We start from the raw sequence: 24,408 nt of genomic DNA on the forward strand, positions 1-24,408 counted from the left end.
TTATGTGCTACAGTGCTTTGGCACTAAATTAACCATGGTCATCTCAGATTTTTCTGTTTGAGGAGGATATACATTCATTAGAGCTGGTTGAGAGATATTCACTATGATTATTCAAAAACGTTGGCTTTTTCTTCAAATTCATTGTTTGTGAATAATTATTTTTGTTCTTCAAACAGCTATCGACACACCGGGACTGGTTTTAGCAAGTAAATTAAGTTTTTTTTTTTCCTGTCATTCATTCAATTATTCTCAAATACATTTTTCCATTGTTCTCCAAGCTCTAATCTTGGGTTATTCCAGCCTTTTACCTTGCCCAGTTGTGGATCTCTTGAAGCTGAAACCTCACGTTTGGAGATGAGGTAGGGCTACAACAATGACAGACCATGAAGAGTATTTAATATTGCTTATTCATCCTTTTTAGTCCTCTTTGCATTTAGTTCTTACACTAATTTAATATATTCAAATTTGGGGCAGTAGCCAGAATGAGGACAAGGGACAACTTGCATATAGCCTCATAGTTGGTGAAAACAAACCATTTGATATTAAGTCATATACCTTTGAATCAGGTGCATGGTGTAATCAAATACTAGAATGTAATCAACTGTTCCATTAGCTGCGTAGGGTGAGAGTGTTTAACTAACCCCCAACAACAGACTCATTCTACTAGATCATGTATGTGGCAGGTAGTGGGACATGGGCTGTTGGCCACAGCAGGAGTCAGGAGCAAAGATCAGAATCAGAAGTCAATTGCCAGAGCCAAGAGTCAAGCCAGAAAACAGAGCTGAAGATCAGAACTGAGTTACCTAGAGTCAGGGAAGACAAGAGCAGGGCTAGGCTGCATCCAAGGCTTGGACAGGGATAGGTTAAGATAGAAGTAGAAAGTAACACAGCTGCACTCACATACTTTGGGCAACCAGCACCCTGTTGCTGCTCGTTAGAGCAGGTCTTATGATCCCCTAAGCCAATCAGGGGTTTGGCCAATGAGGTGGCTCAATTGGGGCACAGCTACACTCATTAGACTGCCCGTGGGATAAGCTAGCAGGATAACTGTGGGTCCTTGCTCTTGACAATATGTGGTCAAATGTTTTTTTGCAAGGTCCCCAGAACAGTTGTATCTATTACACAGTTTTCAGAGTAGCAGCCGTGTTAGTCTGTATTTGCAAAAAGAAAAGGAGTACTTGTGGCACCTTAGAGACTAACAAATTTATTAGAGCATAAGCTTTCGTGAGCTACAGCTCACTTCATCGGATGCATTCGGTGGAAAATACAGTGGGGAGATTTTATGTAATGCCATCTTTATTGTATTGCATTAGGTATTACTGTTCCCTAACATAAAGCAGTACAGATCAATGTAACAGAATATTAAGGAATATAATTATGAAAGTCAAAGGCTAGCATAAAACCCAACAAAGTTATATCGTTGGATACCAATGAGATATAAGAGAGATTTTATTTTAATTTTTAAACTCCATGTCAAATGGGAGAGTTAGCCATTAAGTTTCAACAGTAGGTGTCATTCACAGAGGGATTTTCTCTCTCGTGTATTTTCAGGAGTTTGAGTTTAAAAGTTTTAATTTAAAACAGAGAAGCCAAAAGGTCCTCCTCTATGAACTACAACTAACATTATTCCCTTCTAATCAAGGACAGCAATTTTACTCAGACTAATAGCTTAGTCGGTTCCTTCCTAAACAGAGAGGTTACTTCTCTGTCTATCAGTGAACTACGGTATATTTACATGGTTTCCTAGCGTAAGCATTTAGAGACTGATTCTTACACCCCATCCCACCCCCCAACTCTCTTTCCCTGTATGCTGCTGTGGTGGTGGCATATAGAGGCTGTTAGAAAAACAAAGAGCTAGGGAAAAATTTTCCCAGTGCAGGAGCAATGTCATTTGGGCCTTTTGCTGCTCCTCAATGCAAATGACAGTATAAGGAGAGTGCCAGGGAGGAACAAGAAAAGGTGGGAGGAGATGTGTCCAGAAACCAGATATTACTGGGATATTGGACTGCTGCACAGCCCACAAGCAGCCCTGAAAAGACTGCCTTAGATTAGAACCTCTTCTCTTGCTCTAACTTGGTTGCTCCAACTTAGGCAGGTGCCCATTTTAGGACCACACTAGGACTTAAAACAACAACCCTAGAATCTAAATGTACAGTGGTCACAACTGGTTTCAGAGTAGCAGCCGTGTTAGTCTGTATTCGCAAAAAGAAAAGGAGTACTTGTGGCACCTTAGAGACTAACAAATTTATTAGAGCATAAGCTTTCGTGAGCTACAGCTCACTTCATCGGATGCATTTGGTGGAAAAAACAGAGGAGAGATTTATATACACACACACAGAGAACATGAAACAATGGGTTTATCATACACACTGTAAGGAGAGTGATCACTTAAGATAAGCCATCACCCACAGCAAGGGGGGGAAAGGAGGAAAACCTTCCATGGTGACAAGCAGGTAGGCTAATTCCAGCAGTTAACAAGAATATCAGAGGAACAGTGGGGGGTGGGGTGGGGGGGAGAAATACCATGGGGAAATAGTTTTACTTTGTGTAATGACTCATCCATTCCCAGTCTCTATTCAAGCCTAAATTAATTGTATCCAGTTTGCAAATTAATTCCAATTCAGCAGTCTCTCGTTGGAGTCTGTTTTTGAAGCTTTTTTGTTGAAGTATAGCCACTCTTAGGTCTGTGATCGAGTGACCAGAGAGATTGAAGTGTTCTCCAACTGGTTTTTGAATGTTATAATTCTTGACGTCTGATTTGTGTCACAACTGAAGTTAATATTGCCCCACCATTATCACAGATATCTCCTAAATTTAAAGGAAGATGATATCAGTGTCGTCAATATTTGGTTATAAATGACTTTTAAATAATAGGAGTACTTGTGGCACCTTAGAGACTAACAAATTTATTTGAGCATAAGCTTTCGTGAGCTACAGCTCACTTCATCGGATGCTCAAATAAATTTGTTAGTCTCTAAGGTGCCACAAGTACTCCTTTTCTTTTTGCGAATACAGACTAACACGGCTGCTACTCTGAAACCTTTTAAATAATAGTCACTATAGATTATACTTTACTGTAAGGGAAAAAGTCTATCAGTTTTCCAGGCACAACCTGCCTTTCCTAGTGATGTTAATGTGTCAGGCTGGCACCAGACTTTTTTGCAAAATTGGCCGTTTCTTCTGTTATTTTGTGCAAATGTAGGGTATGGTAAATGCAGTGTAGGGGCCTGGATTGCTGTAAACTAACCAGAAAAGAAAACAGAGAAGCATCTGTGGAAGGATTTAGTGTTGACAATAGGATAAAGGTGGCTTCCGATGTCAAGCTACTGCTACCATGGATCTTTCCTTTTGCTTTTCTCAGCGTAAGCCCCTTGTTTACAAAATCAAAAGTAGAAACTTAACACAACATTTATTACTTTGCTTTGTCTAAACAAGTGGAAAAGATGACAAAGTTCGATTCCTGTTTACAGATGTGCTCAGATTTCTAGCTTTTACTGCAGCTGTAGCATCTCTCAGATTTTAACTCCTTTTCCCAATACTTTTAACTGCAGACCTTTAGACAGTTCAGTGCTGCTCCAGTTCATGTAATGTTTTCAAAGTCTTTATGGTTTCGTCCTGCACTATTGAAGGCAATGGACATTTCGGCATTGAATTCAATGGGAACAGAATTGGGCTTTCAGTCACCCCACTTTTTTAACACTTTAAGGCTTAGTGATCACCATTTCATATCTGGTGGATCTTGATGGAGAAAGAAAAATTTTCTTTACCTGTATATGCCTCTTTTTTGTCACTAGATGTCAAGTGGGGATGTATAATCTTGTGGTGGAGGCACTGGACTGGAACTTGAGACTTTAGCTGTGTAAAGGCTTTTCTGGGAAAGTCACTTAGCTTACCTGTGTCTTAATTCCCAGTTTTTTGCTTGTCTGTTGTATTCTCAACCTATGTCTGTCTGATCTATTTAGAAAGTAGCTCTTTAGGAAAGGGAATGTCCCTTACTGTATGTGTTTGTCTGGTTCCTATCACAATGCAGCCTGAAGATAATTTCTCAATCCCTAATAAGTGAAATGTTAAAGGAATTGACTGTACAACTGTTGTACTGTAAGAAACTTGCTGTTTGTTTAGGGTAGAGTTTACTGATTACAATAATTCAACACTGTTTCCCAATTTTGGAATAAATTGTTTCTGAAGGAAAGATTCAGAGATAGGTCCTAACTGATAGCTTTATCTCTCCAGAATAAGGGACTATATGTTGGTGAGGATCAGGAGACAAGTCATCTTGTGATATCAGTGAGAAGCAGGGATTTTTTTTATTTTGCATAAAATGTGAAATTTTTGAAATTTGAATTTTTGGGGTTGAAAATGTGTTTGAATGATTCAGAACAAAATGAAAATATTTACATGAAAGTGTTTTTTAAAAAACTTAGCGCTTAAACTCTTTTCTTCTACTGCTTAGTATCAGACCATCAGACGCTTGGACTATTAATACTAACTATAGTAAAAACCAAATGAATAAATAGTTAATACTTCTTAAACAAAATGTTAGTAAATATGACATAAAAGCGAGTTGTTAATATTAATAAGAAAACAAGTTGTAACAAAATAAGCCTTCCTGTTGTTTATTAGATGTTATAGGAATGACATGTACAGTATATAAAAATGTTAATAGCAAAAATGTTCATGTGATTGATTTTAACAAAACATTCTTCTTTGGATTAACTGCAGAAAAACAGCTTTTTACAATTTATTATGCAACACACTTCTATTTTTAGGTTCCTAAGATTAAAATCTTAGATGCTCATGTAGCTTTACTTCTTAAAATTAAAGCAATTGGAATTTTGCTGCATTCAGATGGCATGGTTGTGGTGAGGGTTGGTTAACAAAAAATTTGGTTTCATTATATCATCAGTTGTTGCAAGTTTAAAAAGCAATTTTGTTTGTGAACACTGTACTTTACAATTTGAACATTTTGCAACATAAAAAATTCATTGGACATAGGAAGTTACCTTCGTTACAACAATTTTTATTGATTTAACTGTTTCTCTTTATTAAAATATACATGAGACCAAATAGAATTTTGATTTTCTTTTGTGTTTATGAAAATAATTTAACATGTTCTTTAAAAAGTTAAGATTCAATGTAAAGTTCATTCTCCTAAACAAACTGTACAAGTCACATTTAACATATGGTGCACTTTAGAAGGCAAGGGTTTGTTTAGATAAAGTGCATCTCTATAATTGTAATGGGAAATGTGTTTTTCATTTGATAAACTTGTATGTTTTCAGTTTACATCATACAGTATATATGTTGGATAAATCTATTACCAATATCTTATCAGGATAAACTAAAAAAAAATCTATATTTCCTATACATTACACATTTGACATAATGGTTTTACACTACGATGTAAAATACATTAGAAAAATCAAACTTATTACCAGGGAATATTATATACAATTATCAGTATTGAAAATGTTTCTCTGGTTAAAATGTCTATAATTTAATTCCTCATGAGTTCCTTATTTTGAAATATCAATTCGATTTAAACTGAATATTCTTCTAATATTTTCCATATCATTTTCTTTCATATGCATCAAGTGTGTTTTCACTATTGTAACACATTCAAGATCTTAGACCATTGCCAGATCATCTTATGTATCAGGTATTTAAAACACCATTGGGTAGCTTTCAAAGAATGGATCGAACCTCCAGAAATAAAATATAAAGCATTGTTCCTCTGCTTGTCTCTTTCAAAGGAAATACCTTTCCTTTTTATGTTGGCACATATCACGAGAACTCTTGAGATGATTCCTAGGAAGTGATCATTAAGATAATTTAAAAATGGGTGATGCAAATCCATTCTTTCAAAATATAGAAGAGTCCAAAATAGCTTTTTTTTTTAATATTAAACACTTATAGTATTCAGTTGATGGATAACTGTATTTTCTAAGGACAAGATATAAAAAAAAAATCTTTATCATACTGAGAATAATTGTATATCTTCCATAATTGGACTCACTGGCTGCTTTTTTTTTTATAAAATGTTGTTTCAAGACCATTGGCAAGAACAATCTGTAGGTTCTTGGATTGAATAGTTGACCCATGTCGAGTTGCCACTGCAATACAATTGCACAGTTCGTCTTTGTAATCCAAGTTCCCTGCAGCATTTGCAGAATCTTGCATATGTGTTGATGTTGTAGTTATAAATGCTAGCAGAAGGGCATTTTCCATCACATGAAACAATGTTTACCTGTTAATGAACATTTTAAAAGATCATTGCATTTAAACGATTAAAAAACCTGAGTGTGGGATTTTTCAAAGAGGCCTTAAAGGAGTTAGACGCCCAATTCTCACATGGAAGCTGGGTGGCAAACTACCTTACACCCCTTTCAAAATCTCAGCCTATGTGAATAATAAAATGACTCAGCCTACGTTTTGAGGACCTCATTGAGGTCAAAGGGCATTTTTCCATTGATTTCAATATGACTAAGATTTGGCCACTAAGCGACATACTCAGCTCCAACAAAAGGATTTCTGAGATTTAACTAAAGAATTCATAATGTTACTTTGGCTAATACACAACACTCGGTGTCACTGGCTGGCTGTAGTCCATGATGAGGCCTTTGCAATTTCTTTGCTACATCAGGGAGGAATGTTCGGGCACAAAAACACTCCCTAGGAAAACTGAAGAATTTTACACCAATAATATAGTAACAGTCACTTACGGTAACTTCACTTGGTAGCTCCTATATGTTCACGGGCTATCCCTTCCATTCAGAACACTTCTTAACCTTACGGATGGGCTTCTCTAACTGCTCAACCATTAACTCAGGAGGGGGAAAGTCTCAGTTGTCTCCCCATACCCTCAGAATAGTGATTGCTTCTCACACGCCCTGCCTTCCTGGGTCTGCTTTCCTGCCCACTCCCCATCCCGGACACACACCTCACTGCCATGCTGCTCAGTAAGGCACTGCTAGTCTCTCAGGGGAGCAGCAATGAAGAGTTCCACCCCAAGGGCCAATTTGGAACTATACTTCCCATGTTCATTTACCCTTGGAACAAAACATTCAGTTTAAGATTGTCTTAGTAAGTGTCATTCTAGTCTACATAGTCAAACATCAGCACAGAAATTATGTACTCATTCTTCCAACAGATAGTGCCATGGGTGAGCATAATGCTTTTGAAGAATTTAAGGACACATGATCCCTATCCTGTGGCATTTGCAGGTTAAATACACTGTTTACTGTCATCACTCTTAAAAAGACAGCTTTTTCCAAGGGCAAATCCTGTAAGGCACTGGGTATCGCCTATAAAGTGCTAAACACCTTCAATTCCCATTGACTTCAGTGATAGACAAGTGCTCATTGCTTTGCAGGTCTGGATCTGTATTTCCTATTCTAAATGTACGGTATAACTGGTATTTGAGATACTATTACAGTGTAACTATTAGTAAATGTTGACTTTTTAAAACGATGACCACTGCATGTGAGCCGCTACAGATAGATTTGTGGTACCTGCCAATTTCTGCCCTGAGGCTGAATCAGAAATAGAATGCATACAACAGCAAAGTTAAACTCCCACCACACCTTTTCTCATTTCCACCTTTCCTTATTTCCCCCCCTTCCCCTGAAACAAATTGTGATAGTTACTTACTGGTGTGTTACTTCTGCAGTCATTCTTGCGGATAGTCATCCTAACAGTCACCTTTTTACAAAATTTCCCATCTTCCCTACCTGCAAAGTATGCATTAATTGAAAAATATCAGCTCACAGTTCTGAACATTTCAGAAATAGCAACGTTCCTATATGTGTTATGGGCTAAAAGGATACAAAAGAAGATAATAAATAGTACATCACAGCATATACCAAAACCTCTTTGACAAAGAGGCAATTTGTATTTAAATCCTAGCTTTTAAAATGTATAATTATACTCACATCAATGACAGTGTTCACCGTCTCTTATGTATTCAATTATATTTCTAATGTATTTATTCCAGATATATAAATTTTTAAGGACAAAATCCATAAGCCATGTAAGCAGTATTGTAGCCTCTGTCATTATGAGAATGCATTACCTTAATATGTTTTCTGAAGATAAAATGAAGTAACCATTCCTGGGAGAAGACTATTGATAGCACATTTAAATACATTTCCTGCCATAACACTATCAAACAATTGTATTTAATCAAAGTTGCAATTTTTGGTAATAAACACCTTACAACACACGGATTTGCCAACTACGTAAGGCAGGTTTGGGGGAAGGTTTGTCTGTATAAAAAGACAGAGAAACAATCCTTAATAAAAAGAGAAAATACTTAATTCCAATTTTTATTTGTATTTCCTGTTTTTTTTATTTTTACAAGAAAAAAAGATACAAAACATATAGATAAAACACATTCTAAAATATCTGTTTATATATAAAATGAACAAAGGGTTAAACATAATTAAAGGGGAAAATATTGAATATTTGAAGAAGAGAGATCATGCAGAAAGTTCAGTGGTTGCAGGAGTGAAAGAATAGAGTCTGATTGCAAAGGAAATGATCTTCTTCCTGCTGGAGAACCCACATCACAAAGGAGATCTAAAAGAGAAATCAAAAGTCCATTCTATTAGTTGGACTACTGCAGTTCTACTGCAGATCCTATATGCATCATACTGTAGAACTCTTAGGTCTAGATACACAAATGGATTTTGGCACCTAGCTGCCACTTTAGGTACCTAAGTCCAACATTTAGATCCTCAGAACCCCAGCCCAGCAGTCACATGATTCTGTAGATACCTAAACTGAAAAGTCCCCTAGGCACATAAAAATCTGCCAATGAGTAGATGTCCAGCCACCTAAATCCTGACACCTGGCACCTTTCTCATACTAAACCCTGGAGAAATTCTCAAATTAGGCATTCCCCAGGCCTAATCCAGGGGACATTCTCAGAGATCAGGCCCCACACAAAACACAACAGATGGAGGAGATAGTTGGTGCACCTCTTATAACCATTAGCCCAGTAGTGAGGGCACTCACCTTGAATGCAGGAGACCCAAGCTCAATTCCCTGTTAAACTGACTATTTTGTTATTTATACAAAATTGAATAGCTTCAACAAGAGGGACTGAGACAGCGCCACCTCAGAATATCGAAAAACCCAGTGGTTAAGACATTTGCTGGGGAGATAAGAGACATAGATTCAAATCCCTACTCCACATCAGGGAAAGGGGGGATCTGAACCCCAGTGCTCCACATCCTGGCTGAGTGCTCTAGTCACTGACTAAAGGTTCAAATGAACGGGGAGAAATAGCTCCTTTTGGGAGGGATGACGCTTAACCACTTAATTCCAGTAGAGGGTTCACGGCTGAGAATCTTGAGCAGAAATAGTTGTCTCCCTCCAGTCCCAAATTAAGTGCATAACTCCATTTGAGAGGCAGGTCTTTGGCCCCACCCCACTCCGCTCATTGGCATTTCCTGTGAATTAGCTTAGGCAGCTCCCCACTCGGAGTGTTGGCTTTTGTGAATTGCATTCTTAGGCACTGATCTTTCCCCATGTATTGTACAGGTATCCTGGGTGGCTAACTCAGGCCTATAGATTCCAGTAGGTGTCACAACACCTAAAGTTAGGTGTTACAACTCTGAGCCTAAGTCATCTTTGTGGATCATAGAATATCAGGGCTGGAAGGGACCTCGGGAGATCATCTAGTCCAACCCCCTGCTCAAAACAGGGCCAATCCCCAATTTTTGCCGCAGATTCCTAAATGGCTCCTTCAAGGATTGAACTCACAACCCTGGGTTTAGCAGGCCAATGCTCAAACCACTGAGCTATCCCTCCCACCTCACTGAGCTATCCCTTTAGCCCTTAGGGCTTCATAATACTTTCCACCTATACATTAGTAGTACCTTTCATCCAAGAAACTCAAAACTCTATACAAAAGGTGGATATTAATATCCCCAAGGAAACAAAGACATATTGGTTTGCCCAAAGTCACATATTAAGTCATGGCAAAGAATGGATTAGCACATGAGCCCCAGTGCTCAGTTCCCTGCTCTAACCACTTAGAAATGCTGCTTCTCTAAGAAAAGCAAATGTAAGTTTTGACAAACAACTGATTCCAAGTACAATAGAGATTTTTAGAATGTAGATTTTTTTCTAATAGGATTATTTCCTCCCCTTACTTTTCCAATAAAAAATAGTTAGCTATTGACTATGGCAAAAGTATCAATGAATTATATCTTGGATAGGATAAAAGCACATTGAATAGGCAAGCAATAAGACCACTAGGTGTGTCAAACAGAGAAAAGATAAAACAACATTTTTTTAAAAGAAACAACTCACCATGTTCCTTTTGTCTCCAAGGAATTGGGCCATAGCCAACTGAATCATATCTGAAAATGGTCACTTGTAATCCTGCTCTTTGCTTCTATTACCACACTGTAGATGATGCCTGGGGTAGGGAATTCTTCAGATACAATTATGGCTATGAATTAATCTTGGCTGCACTGCAAGTGTGTCACTTCTCAGAAACAAGTACAGAATGCAGAGTATTTGCATGTGTGTGTTGATGATTCTTAGTAACACTTACTGACAGACATGCATAGTTTGCCTTAGAACAACTTTCATATAGATAGCATATGACATTGTAGGTAACTATATGTACTGTAATGAGATTCTTCTGTGCATTCTGTTTGGTTCAAACACGTTATATGAGTGCCTCCAATAGATACATGGGTACCATGTAACTATATACACAATAATATGTGCTGTAACATTTGTGATGGTCAAATTCTATTTTCATTTACCTGGATGTCAATAAGGATGAACGACACAGAAATCAATGGAGTTCTTCCAGACTGACATTAGTGCAAATGAATGCAGAATCTAGCCTTCAGTGATGTTGCAGACATATTATTGTTTATATAGTTACAGTCAATATCATTTGCTACATAGCAAAGTGTACTTGTGTTTTCACAAGATTAATGTAGTGAAGGTTAGCATTCATACCATGTGTTGTAAGGCAGATACTTATGATTGTTATTGTCTGTTTCCAATTATTATGGTATATATTTCCAGTATACTGTCCTAATTACAGTAGACTAGAAAATATGAACTGCTTCTTGTACATATGCCACTGAATGCCTCATAATCTTCTAAAGAGTTATTTGAACAGTAAGCTTTAATGAGCAAAGCAATTAGTTTCTACGTTCTACAGCACTATAAACATAAAGCGATTAGCCAACTTTCTAAATGTAGCAAATACACATGCAGCAAACTAAATACTATGCAAATGCTTACTACCAACAGTACATTGTTGGCTAACAACAATGCACTGCCCATACAGTGCAAAATGGGAAAAAACCCATATGTGAGTTCTTCTGAACAATGAGAAGTTAATACTACAATGCAGCTTTCAAACATGATTTGATGACATGAGGCCTGATGCTTTATCAGGGAGTACATTGTTGGAAATCAACAATGGTGCTGGTTGTCTTGTTCCTACTGATTTCCAAGAAAATGTACCTGCGTTACAGTGAGCGCTAGCTGTAGGTATGACTGGGCTAACAGGAAATGGGATCAACAATGACATTCTGGAACCTGGTAAGAATATTACATTTTGAACATATTACACATAAAACAAAAGGGTCCCTCTATCATTAGTCAACATTTTATAGTCAGATTCACCCATGTTTGAAAAGGGAACTTAAAAAAAGGAAATCAACTTAAAATTTCATTGTGTTATGATGCAGTAGTTATTAAATATAAAATATCTAGAAAATAATAGCAAGAATAAGAGGAACTCAAACAATATTGTTTAGATACTTGTGACATATTTGGAGCCTATCCTCCCCTCACTTACACCAATTTTACCTTAATTTTAACTCTTAATTTTAACTTCAATGAAGTTACTCCTGATTTACACTGGTGTAAGTGAGTGGTGAATCTGGCCCTTGAAGTTACTGTTAGACTTAGGGCCAAGAGATGGAAGGAATGTAATTTCTCACAAGAGTTATTTTTGAAAGTTCTCAATGTTTTTGTGAAATTCCTGTAGATTTCATTTCAGGGCAATGTTTTAAACTGCAGTTTTACTGCAAAAATTAGAGAGAAAAATAATAGTGATTCATGAGGATTAAGGTATTTAAAATGAAGACAAGATGCTAATGATCTTATTCATAAAATATCTTATGCAGTTACTATTGATCATGAAATTCTTATTGGCACAGCTTTTTTTATATTCCATCTGGGCCATATGATTCATACAATAAATGCTGGATCTACAAGGTATTACAGATATACAATCAGTTGTATTAGGAATACAAATTATGAATTTATTTGTATCCATTGAAAAATATGAATAGGTATTACACATTGCAAATGCAAATTTCAAAAGTTGTGGCACTAATTTGCTGGTTGGATTTTGTTTTGGAAAATGATGCCCAAAAGGAATGGTCCCATTTTGTCTAAACCCACAAAAGGTTCTAATTTCGGCCCTTCTGGAAGCAAGTTATTTTACCAGGTGACAAGAAAGTACATGGCTTTTTTTAAGGCTCTTGAAGAGACTGTCTGTCCACTAGCTGACTTAAATGGCAATCAGTGCCCTGAGGTATAAGGTCAGAGGAGGCAATGGCAGCTGGGAAGATTGAATGGAGTGCATAGCTATGGAAAAGATTATTTCAGAACCAGGGACAAGTGTCTGAAACAGATTTCTGGCATGCAAAGGACAGAGCCCATCAGGACAAAAGACCACAAAATCCCTTCTCCTCTTCCCTTAGTTAACAAGAGTGTTGGCAGAGGAAATTGATCTTCCCTACTGTGATCTCCAACCACCACTACACGAAAAAACGTAATTCTTAAATAAAAACATGAGGAACCCTTATCCTGTCTACCCATCTTCTGTTATAGCAGCTCTTCGGCTGGTAACCCCAGTGCAGGAAGACAGGAGGACTGGAATCCAAGGAGGGCAGCCCAGGGAGGTAATGAAGTCCCCTCCCATCACTACCAAAGATCTCTGTGCGTCTCTTCCATGGAGCAGGTGTGTAGCATCTTCATTTCCCCCACCACCACCCTGCTCCCATACATTGAATCCCTACTATTATCAGAACTGATTAGGCTATTATTCCACCTACTTATGCTGATGTGTGGGACTTTTATTTGTCTTCTTATATGTGGGTCTAGTAGTACCATCTACCATTATGGTTGGCTGATCCAGCCCATTAAAAGATCCTGTTTTCAGCTGCCTATAACTTTGCCAAATGTTAGCCATTTGTGCTGAATTTTGCAATGCCAGGTTTCTGCCTCAGAGTGAAGTTTTTTTGGAAATTTTCAGACAAAATGTTCAGTGATTTCTGAGAATGGAGCTAAGGAAAAATGCATTGTTTTGCCTATGTTACAAAATTCTGGTGACCTTTTCTTTTAAAAGCTCTAGAGCCTCCAGGCTTTAGATGAGAGGTTCAACATTTGGCAGGGTAGTGGCTGTCCCCATGAAAATCCACCCACATTTTGGCTAAATTATAAGCCTTTCAAAAACTGCAGTTCTCACTTGGTTAACACATATTTCTTAGGTTTGTGTAGCTAAATTCCCTGAGGGTTCCATCCACACTAAGCATGCTGCATCCTGGGGCTGTACAGGACTTTTCTTGCAATTGCAGCTCTGGGCTGTTACAGGCCATGCTGGGTCTGGGTCCAGCCACCAAATCTGAGGGCAGGGAGACTCTCTCCTGTGCTCTCAATGACCTCCCTGCTGGGCCCAGGCAGTGTAGAGGAAGAAGCTGATTTTAATGCAGCGGGGACAAGAACCAAACCTGCAGGAGGAGGCAGGGGAAGTGGGCTGGGACAAGGATCCCCTTGGGGATGGGGGTGGAAACTGGGACTGGAGGCTAGCAGGGATGGGGAGAGGGAAAAGGGGGCTGGGAATTGGAATAGTAATGGATATCATGACTGGCATTTGGAGCCTGCAGTAAAGACTGGGCTTAGGAGGGTAGAATGGAACTGAGATCCAGGGTGGAGAGACTGGATCTTGCAGAGCCAGGAAACTGGGAACCAGTGGGAGCAGGGAATGAGATCAGTTGAGTAGCCAGGGAGGATGACTGGAATTGAGAACTTTTGGCATGTGAGGAAGGAGCTGGGGGGGGAAGGGGGGAGTGGAGATAGATCTGACAAGGAAACAAGGTGTGGGGGGAGAACTGGATCTGCCTGGGCAAAGAGACTTGGAGAAGGAACTGGGGAAATGGACACTGAGATTGAATGAGGAGCCAGGGACGGATACTAGGACTGAGAGTCAGTGGTGATGGGAAATATGGGCAACAGCTGCTAGAGCTCAGGATGGGAGAGAGAGAGAGAGAGAGAGAGAGACAGATCAGATGAGGAGTCAGGAAAGGGGTAGAGTGGAGACTAGGACTGGCTAAGATACTAGGGCAAAGATACTGTGGACTAGTAGCTGGAAATTAGAAATGGCTGGGCAAGGAGACTGAGACTGGAATGACAATCCTGAAGAGTGGAGAAAGGGACTGCCAAGGTGAGGAGAATGGGACTGGGAGGAGCAGCCTGGTGAGGGGGAAAAGACAAGACTGGGACAGGTTGGAGGGGATGGGGCAGAAGGGATCAAGCTTGGGGGAATAGTCAGAAAAGTCTGTGACCACTAGAGCACACTCCCCCCTCCCATCCTGGAATGGAACCAGGATTCCTGAGGCTCATCATTGTTCTACAAAGCATCCCATCCCCCTCTAGTGATGGTCTACACAGACGGTGACAATCTACTGTATCAGTTACTCCACTAGCTCAAGGGAAGAGATCTGTGGGGTGGATCTAAAGGTTTCAAGCCTGCTGATGACCCAGGTGTCTCAATATGATGCTACCTGATGGAATTGCTGATGACCCTCAGGAATCTGGATTCCATTCTAGGCTCTGAAGGGGAGTGTGCTCTAGTGGGCACAGACTCTTCTGCTCTGTTGCGGGAAGTACTTTTCCAAGATCTGAAGAAGAGCTCTGTATGGTTCAAAAGCTTGTCTCTCTGACCAACAGAAATTGGTCCAATAAAACATATTACCTCACGTACCCTGTAGAGATCCTATGGTATTCTTTATAATGCTTATTTCAGTATCCTGGCTAATTATTCTGCTTAGTTAAAATTCAACAACTTCAAAATTTTGAGAATTTACAAGTTCCATTACATCTTAAAAAATTTTCCCAACACATTCTAGTATGGAATGAGATGCTTCGCAATAAATGTGTGGTATTACTAAATTATAAAGTGCAATTCTGCATTTAAGAAAGAAGACTTGAGGACTCTCAAATAATATGTTGATCTATGAGATCATGTGAGCATCGATGAGCCTATAGTGTCATTACATGGAATCATGGGAAAACCTCTCTTTATTGCCTTAACTCAGGGCTAGAATTAATTGTATTTAACCAATACTTGTAAAGTACAAAATCGCCACCAGATTTCCCTCCTCCTCCTCCTTTTAATCAACAATTTCCTTCTTAGAAAAAAAAGATCATTAGTTTCTAGTTTGTTGTTGTTGTTTTGTTTTTGTTTTTAAAAAAAAAGCAAAAGAAGGATAGAGGAAAAGAGACCAAATGTTTATGGTTATATAGTAGAATCTAAAATAACCCTAAATAATATAAATCAGCACCATATTTTGAGGGAAACATTACTGCTTATTGTAATATTTGTTATGTCCCTTTAAACCAATTACATGTGATAGATAACTAATGTTTGTGCAGCACCTTGCGCATGAAAAGTACTATAGAAGTGAAAGAGATGTTCCATATTTTAGAAGTCACTGCCATAAGTTTCATGATTTTATTATACCTCCCAGGCAACTGGGGAACTTTACTGAAGCAGAAAGAAAAAAGGTTGTTCTTCAGAGTAAAGATTAAAACTAATAGTGACTTCTAAGATATGGTACTTCTCTTTCACTTCGATAGCACTTTACACGTGCAAGGTGCTGCACAAATATTAGCTAACTGAGCCTCTCAACCCTCTGGGAAGTCTGCTTGCTCCTGTGAGCCTCAACACAGCCGTGAGGGGGAGCATCTCCACTGTACAGATAAAAAACCAGAGATAGAGAAGGCAATGGCCATATTCCGCCAACCTGGCTCATATTGAGTAGTACAATACCTTGCTCCACAAATAGTTCCATTCATTTCTCTGGAGCAACTTGATGAGTAAGGCACTGCACAGCATCCGTAAGGTGACAGAACCTAGCCCAATGTGACTTGCCAACTCCTCACAGCAAGTCACTAGGATAGCTGGGGGCAGAGTTTAGGACTTGCTACCTCCTAACCTGTTGGTCAGTCTCTCAGACCTTGCTGCCTCTCATAAAAGTAATCTGCACAGCATTTGACTCCTCAAACTCCATTTTACTTCAGTCAAGTGCATAGGAGTTGTAAAATGAGTTTAAATAATGTTTGCCATAAACGTCTATTTATTTATACTCATATTATATTCAAATTTATATTCATTTAAATTTTTACTGGTATGCAGATAGGATTTAAAAACTTATGTTAAAGGAAATACAAATAATTTTATTAAATTGTTGTGACTTATGGCAAGAATATCTGACCAGATAAAACACTGATCTTGAAGGATTAAAGTAGAATTAAACACTCATTTGCAGGTTAATTTGGAAAGGACTGGTGCACTTCAAAGCCATCAGGCCAAATACTGACCTCATTAGAGTCAATGGCAAAAACTCTGTAACTTTAATGGAGAGTTTGTCTCATTGGATTTTCGAAGTAAAATATTAGACCATAAAAAGGACCCTGGGTCTGATTTCACACCAGTTTTACTCTAGTTTAACTCCATTAGCTCAAGTCAATATACTTCTGAAAAGTACTAGTAAAGGCCATCCTTCTTCTAGAGTCAGTGAGGTCAGAATCAAGCCCTCATGAAACAGTAAACCAGTCTCACTCCTATTATAATGACATGCTAAATGGACTTTTCTGATTCCTGAAGTCTCATTAGTCACTCACATGTTTTGCAGCATCCCTCTAGAAAGGGCACAACATAACCTCCAATCTAAACAAAAAAGAAAAACAAAAACATTAGAATAATTTCTTAATTGTAGCACCTATATAGCAGTGCTATTAGAGGTAACTTCCCTTATTCTATCCTAGTCTACAATTCCATGCAACCTCATTAATTGCAATGGTTTGGTTCAGGGAAGAAATTGGCCTTAAATGATCTAACTTGAGTCTATTAACACATGTGAATATTCAGTAGCTGTCATTAAATATCATCATCCACCAACAGTTATCAGAGTGGTACCTGAACAGAACTTAGAACAGAAAACAACTGTGGGATCTCAGATTCCATCATGTGATTCTTGAAAGTAAATGTTGATTCTTTGTAGACCACAGTTATGATCACAGAAAACTGATCTTGAATTAATTCTCATAAAAAAGAAATCTCTGCTCAACAAAAGGCCTATTCTAGCCATGGCTCACTGTCTCTGACGTTGTAAGATGGAGCACCAACTGGAGTAAAGTAGACAGAATAATTACAGTCTATGTCAAAGCATTCTCAAATAATTTCACCGGCATACTGGCTCAGTTACAGTGTCCAATTTCACTCCTACAAGCCATAGTGAGCTCTCCTACCTTGTTTCTTCATCAGGTCTCTCACATGGTGATCACTGAAAAAATACTGAAACTTTCTTGCTTTCTCAAAATCTCCAAAAGATGAAAGAAGGAGAAGACTTTTCTACTAACTTGACTTTAGCTAAACCCCCTTTCTCTTCCACGTCTGCCATTTTAGGGGCTAGAACAGAAAATATCTTATTCCTAACTGGGCCTCTTTTTTCTGATGTACCACTCCATTCCTGTCATCTAGGAAGGGGTATTGCAGATGCACAGTTCCTTTAAGACTGTTCCCTGGTTTAGTACCCTCCCATGTACACCCCACCACAGAATTAAGAGAGAACTATACAAGATTGTTCCATGCAGTACATTTTCTGGTTACTTTGTCCAGCATAGTTTTATGCATTCAGACCAATGGGGGTTTCATGACCTCCCCTCATCTGCAAGACTATACCATAGTTTCATACATCTTACTATTGGGAAGATTTTCCTGATATTCAGCCTAAATTCTCCATCATTTTTATGAGCTAAATTGCCATATACAGTAAGTCAGTTAGAAAAGAGAAGTCTATGATTGTCATGACCCAGTGTCCCCAGCAGCCATACTCCCACCCTCCATCTGGCAGTAGGGTTGCCAGGCATACGGTTTTCAACTGGAATGCCTGGTCAAAAAGGGACCCGGTCAGCATCGATGACTGGGATGTTAAAAATCCAATCGGCAGCACAGCTGGGCTAAGGCAGGCTCCCTGCCTACCCTGGATCTGAGCAGCTCCCTGGAAGTGGCTGGCATGTTCAGCCCCTAGGTGCGATAAAGGGAAGCTCCGCATGCTGTCCCCTCCCCCAGCGGCGCCTCTGCAGCTCACATTGGCTGGGAACCATGGCCAATGGCAGCTGCAGGGGCGGCACCTACAGGCATGAGGGCAGCACATGGAACCTCCCTGGCTGCACATGCACCTAGGGGCTGGACATAGCAGCCGCTTCTGGGTGCAGCGTGGAGCCAGGGAGGCAGGAAGCCTACCTTAGCTCTGCTGCACCACCAGCTGGGAGCCAACTGAGGTAAGTGTTGCCTGGCCAGAGCCCACACCCCAACCCCCTGCTCCAGTCGGAACCCCCTCCTGCACCCAAACCCCCTTTCAGTCCCAGCATCCCCACCCTCACCCCAACCCCCTGTCCCAGGTCAGAACCCCCTCCTGCACCTGAACTCCCAGGGCCCACCCCATCCCAAACCCCTCATTCCCAGCCCCACCCATAGCCCACACCCCCAGCTGGAGCCTTCACCCCCTCCTGCATCCCAACCCCCTGCCCAGCTCAGTGAAAGTGAGCGAGGGTGGGGGACAGCAAGCAATGGACGGAGGGAGGCTGGAGTGAGTGGGGGTGGGGTCTCAGAGAAGGGGCGGGGGCAGGGCAAGGCTGTTCTGTTTTGTGCAATTAGAAAGTTGGCAACCCTATCTAGCAGCCTACTAACAATAATTTACCTGGGACCCACAAAATCCAGTTCCAGTATGAAGCTCCAGCCCTGAGGTCTGATTGGCAGAGTCCCAGAGTGGCTGAATGGCCCAGTTGCTTTCCTTAAGTCAACAGCAGGAACAGGAAGCTGTCTGAGCAACTGGGTTCCACCCTGCTATGTACTGTGTGCTACCTGCTCCCCTGTCTTGATTTCCTGGCAGCCTGAGCTGGCTTGACAAATGGCATATGATTTGTGGTTCCTGATCTCCAGTTTTTCTCCTGCCTCTGACCTCCTGCTATGCTGACCAAGCCAATTCTTGACTCTTATCTCATGGATATAGACTCGTGGCTCTGACTATTAGGTCTAGTCACCCACGACCCAGCTGTGACAATGGTCAAACCCAGAGTGCTTGCAGGTTTGGACAGCTGTGTCAGGCTAAGCTTGGCATTACAAACCTGCTTGAAAGGGGGACGTATCCTCTCAGAATATGGAGTGTCCATTACAGTTTTGTAGCTCAGGAAGCTTACTGACCCAGCGAATGTGTAGGCAAAGGTTTTGTATACTTAGAGTAGTTAGAGCAGTCGACATTTTGCTTTTAAAGATCTATGCAGACACTATAATTTTTTTTTAGATGATTGGAAGACTTTAGAACTGTCAAAAATAAAACTTCAAATGCAAATACAAACCATAACAATGAAATAAACTGTCTAAAAAACACTGACCTTCACACATTCAGTTTCATTAAAGGGTGGGCAGCTGATGGAAGATGTAATTAAAACCAGTCCTACTGTTGTGGCTGTGCAGTCATACTTGACACAGTTTGAAATCCAAGTAGTACCGGGCTGTTTAAACATTGTAAAATATCACCATCATCAGAACTTGGGACAAGACGTCATAAGGTGTTATTTTTATTTTTTAAAACAATGCAATTAAACACAGTCCTATCTGAATTAACACAAAGATACCTCCTGAAAAATACAATTTAGATGGAACTTTTTAAGCATAAAATTATACTGAGGATCACTAAAAAGCATAATCAAGGTGTAATCTATTTCAGTGACACAGCAAGAGAGCTTATTTTCTATTTGGTTTTACATTTTTTTTTTGAAGGAGGCATCAGTTCAATTATTATTGTTGAAACATAAATGCATAAGGCCAAATATGTCCTTCAAGGCACATGCAACAGGAACCATGCCCAAGTCAGATGTCAGATTTTGCATATAGCATCTAGTTAACTTTTGGGTCACTCCTCAGTAATTTCAAAGGTAATTTTTTTTTTAATTTTTATTTATTTATTTATTTATTTTTTACAAAAACTTACCTTAAAATTGGAGACTGTCCCATTGCTGAAAGTGTGGAGACAAGATACATTCTTACAGTGACCACAGCAGGTTGTTAAATCTTTTGGAGGCTCATATACTTGATTCTGCAAAAATCAAACATGTTAGTCCTGCTATATAACAAGACAGAGAATAGATATTATAATTGTTTTTAATATATTGATACCATGTTAGTGTCACGGGTTAGATTTTTCAGGCTGGTGTGAAGCTTTTAGAATTATTATTGTACATTTCAGTCTACAGCTTATACACTCACTTTTTATAAGATGTTACTGAGTTTGATCCTGCTTTCACTGCCATCAATGCAAAGAGACTGACTTTGAGGGATGAATTGGGCCCTTTACAATTTTTAAATAGTGCATGTGACTGCTTATCCAACAATCAATGTGCTTTTGAATTCTGATGTATTACAAATTGTAATCAATATGTATTCAGGAAAATTCACACACCAAAGACATAGAAAAAGACTTTTGCTGTGGATTAATTCACAGTATTTTGTACAGAGACAACATGAGACTTTGGATGTGTGGGGGATGGGAATTGGGGGGGGTTATATAGTCCATTTTACAGGATTTCTAGTAAAGTTTTTCTTCATTTTTACAAATATTCAGCTAGAGCCAATTTCTAGTTGGTATTTGCTCACCCCAAAGAAGCTGAGGCTAGAGGGGAAAGTGGGATAGAAGAGTTCTTCTTTATGAATTTATACTTCTCATCATGGTATCTTAGTGTTACACACCAGTACTGGCTCTTCTGAAACCAGTTCTGAGCACCCTTGCATTCTGTGGAAGCTCAGATCCCCATCTGAACTTTCAAGCTAGGTCCTACTTCTATAATGGGCCAGTGCAAAAACCCTATGTAAGCAGCCCTGAGGAAGTCCAGCTCCAAATGTGGATCTGAACTTTGTGGCAAAGGCTAATCCCAACTCATAGAGTGGCTGATCCACAGGTCCTCCATGAGTAGAATTGAACAGGGATTATTCTGGGGTGAAGTCTACGGTTCAAATGTTAAGTCTGCTTAGTTTACCGTGCATATTCTATGATCCAGCCAGCCACAGCCTCCTACACCCCTAACTCATGCAGATTACTTTTGCAATAATAATTTGCACAGGAAAGCACTGCATAGGTCTAGGCCATCCAGCATACAGAAGCACTAAGTTTGCTGCATTAATGGGGTCCAGAGTTTGACCTTAAGTTTACATTATTATTAATATTACACAGTTTTAATCAGAAGAGCTACAATAGATCATTAAGGAAGGAGCTCATAGTTGGTTAATCTTAGCACCCAGTTTCTATGAATATAATTTAATAACCAATGAAAACTCATAGTTTAATCAAGATTACCAAACACAATATGAACGTTTAAAATTCAGAATTTCTTACAGCTTCACATTTGATGACACAGTTTATCCAGGAGATATTTATCCAATAGTATTTGGTGGAGGGATCAATCATGTTTGTACAATAAGAAGTATGACAAATGCCATCACGTGTGTGTTCCACAATTGTCTGTCCAGGACGCAGTACTCCTCTCTTGTTACTCAGACACACCTTGTCTCTCGCTGCAACAATACATAAAAAATATACAACACACTCACACAAATCACTTTGGTTTTACAACAGCTAAGCAAAATGTAATGTTTATTACAGAGTAACTAGGAAGACAATAGCTAATGTAGTGTTTAATATAACTTTTTTTTAAATTGGGGTCAGATCCTCAACTGAAGGAAATTGGCATGGTTCCATTGACTTCAATACAGCGACACCAGTTTACACCAGCTGAGGACCTAGCCCTACAGCTTTAATAAGAATGTTTAATTGCATTCACTACAGCCCCAAAATTGTTCCAACCATAATCATGCTTGATACGTAGAAATGGATAAAATATTCCATTATTAGGAGCCTTAAAATGACTGTCGGCAAAAGGCCATACAATCAATGCTTAATTTGTGGAGGGGCTTGCCAGGACTGAGCACCTTTAGGCTTGGCAGTTCATAGCCCCGGCACCTCCGGGCTTGCTGCATCAGTGATGAAAGGAAAAAAATTGCTTGAGCCCCAGCACCTCTTTCGTTCAAATTAAGCCCTGTATACACTCCTCTGGCTGTGTGCATCTGAGTAAAAGGGAAACACATTGAAGTTTATATAATGGAGAAGAATTTCTGACATACAGTTTTATCAGGGTACAACATAAGAGTTTGAGGCCAAATCCAAAGAAGTTCACACATACTGCAGTCTGGAGATCTGCAGGAATTGAAAGTGGAGACCTAACAGATTGCATTTCATGTACAGTGTTGTGCTTTGCATCTGCCCTGTTTCTCTTTGAAACAGGACTGGATCAAAGCAAATTAAACAGTCAATGCATGTCAGCAGGGTGAATGCAGGGAGTACAGCATGGCAGGCTAGCACAGGATAAAATCACACCCCAGCTTGCCAAGAACTAAATGTTTGTGTAGACAAGCCCCTAGACCAGAAATAACAACATGTCTTTGCAGCAGGTGCCACTGACTCCATCCAGACAGGCACACACCTGCAACCCTTTAATAGTGGCTTACTGAGTGCCTTGTGGGAATTTCTGCTCCACAGAACAGCACAATTTTTAGGCTCTTCTGGCCCCATTCTGTACTTTCTGAGATTGATTCTGCACAGTTTTGAGCACTGTGACTTCCATCCTGCAAAGCACTTATGCACATACTTAACTTGCAGCACCTGTGCAGCAGTCTTATAATGGATCAATGGAACTACTCAAGGGCTAGAAGTGAAGCATATCCTGTACACGCTTTGCTGGGCTGGGGCTAGTGCTCAGTACTGCAGGACTGAGCCCTGTGAAGAGAAATATGCTGCTTAAATTAGCTGTTCATCAGCATCTCACCACTGTCTCCAACTCATGTCCCCGATTACCCTGCTCTGCTCTCCTGCTGTGGGAATTATTTCCAGGTATGCAGTGGGAGATTGTACATACTATACAGTTAGTGAGAGAGCCAAACATGTACCCTCCTTTTCCTCTGCTTCATCCCACAACCTTAGGTGTGGGTTATTTCAGTGAATTCTCTCCCCCCAGTGCCATGCGTCAGAAGTGAATGCATGCTCCATAGCAAGCGATCCACCCTTAGCACTGTAGGGGATATGTCTTTGACACAAACTCTTCTCCTACTTACCGCACTTGTACTTAATACAGCCACAAACATTTTCTGTGCTGTTCTGAAACTGGTCATCTATCTGCAGTTTCTCCCCCTATCCACACAAAAGAAAAAAAGATAATGTGATGTCACAAACAAGTGTTTGTCTATTTGATTTTTCTCTCTTAAACTTTCACTTCAGGGCTAAGTAGCATAGGGAATATACTAGTCTTTTACCCTTGAAGCCTTGTCTGGAATCTGACTTTGGGCACCCACAAGTGAAAATTAGCTTAGTGGCTGTGACTTAGTGGACATTTGTTTATGCCTCCAAAGTGAGAATGATTACAGTATAAGAAGAGTTCGAAACTGAAGTGGAAAGACCATGGCAGGTCAAGACTGAAATCTAGTGGCATATCCGTTAATGGAAGTCTGCCTACTCTCTGGGCCACGTCATTTGCTAGGATAACTCCATTGATGTGAATGGAATTACACAAGCAGAGAATATGATCCTACATTTTACACTGGCCAATTTTCTTTCATATGCACTAAGATTAATCAAATTCATCCCTTCCACCCGCCCGCAACAAACCTCTAAAACCTATTAATAACAGCTTTATTGTTAGCTTTTTCTATATAGTTAGACTAAAATATTTCATGGAGAAAAAAATACTATTTATTCATTAAGATGTCAAATTACATTTGTTATTGATTATTCCAAGAATAATACATTTTTCTGGATAAAATAATCACAGTGAATTCAAAATGTATTCATCCCGCAAAGTAATTAAGCATGTGCTGAACCTTAAGCACGTGAGAAGAATGCACATAAGCTGTCCCATTGAAACATGACTAAGTGTTTTACTGAATCAGACCCTGAAGTTTAAAAAACAGACATATTCATCATGAAAGGATAGTATTAAATTAATGATCATTTAAGTGTTTAATTTCTG

At 39.5% G+C, this 24,408-nt stretch overlaps 1 protein-coding gene across 2 annotated transcripts in view; it reads right to left on the reverse strand.

Annotated features, from left to right (window-relative positions):
* Nucleotides 1-4,589: 4,589 nt before the first annotated feature.
* The window catches only part of OTOG (otogelin), a 173,636-nt gene continuing 153,817 nt past the window's right edge, over nucleotides 4,590-24,408 (reverse strand). Inside the window, exons 50-57 of one of the 2 annotated variants that reach the window (XM_038405411.2) lie at nucleotides 23,498-23,573; nucleotides 21,726-21,904; nucleotides 20,328-20,432; nucleotides 19,729-19,848; nucleotides 16,954-16,999; nucleotides 11,500-11,574; nucleotides 7,651-7,730; nucleotides 4,590-6,247 (exon numbers count right to left, since the gene is read on the reverse strand). In XM_038405411.2, coding sequence (XP_038261339.1) covers nucleotides 6,047-6,247; nucleotides 7,651-7,730; nucleotides 11,500-11,574; nucleotides 16,954-16,999; nucleotides 19,729-19,848; nucleotides 20,328-20,432; nucleotides 21,726-21,904; nucleotides 23,498-23,573 — 882 coding nt within the window. In that variant the 3' untranslated portion in view covers nucleotides 4,590-6,046. The remainder of the gene's footprint in view (nucleotides 6,248-7,650; nucleotides 7,731-11,499; nucleotides 11,575-16,953; nucleotides 17,000-19,728; nucleotides 19,849-20,327; nucleotides 20,433-21,725; nucleotides 21,905-23,497; nucleotides 23,574-24,408) is intronic. The other variant, XM_038405412.2, reaches the window with a different exon arrangement.

Source organism: Dermochelys coriacea, chromosome 6 (genome assembly GCF_009764565.3).
Source record: "Dermochelys coriacea isolate rDerCor1 chromosome 6, rDerCor1.pri.v4, whole genome shotgun sequence".
Taxonomy (NCBI): Eukaryota; Metazoa; Chordata; order Testudines; family Dermochelyidae; genus Dermochelys; species Dermochelys coriacea.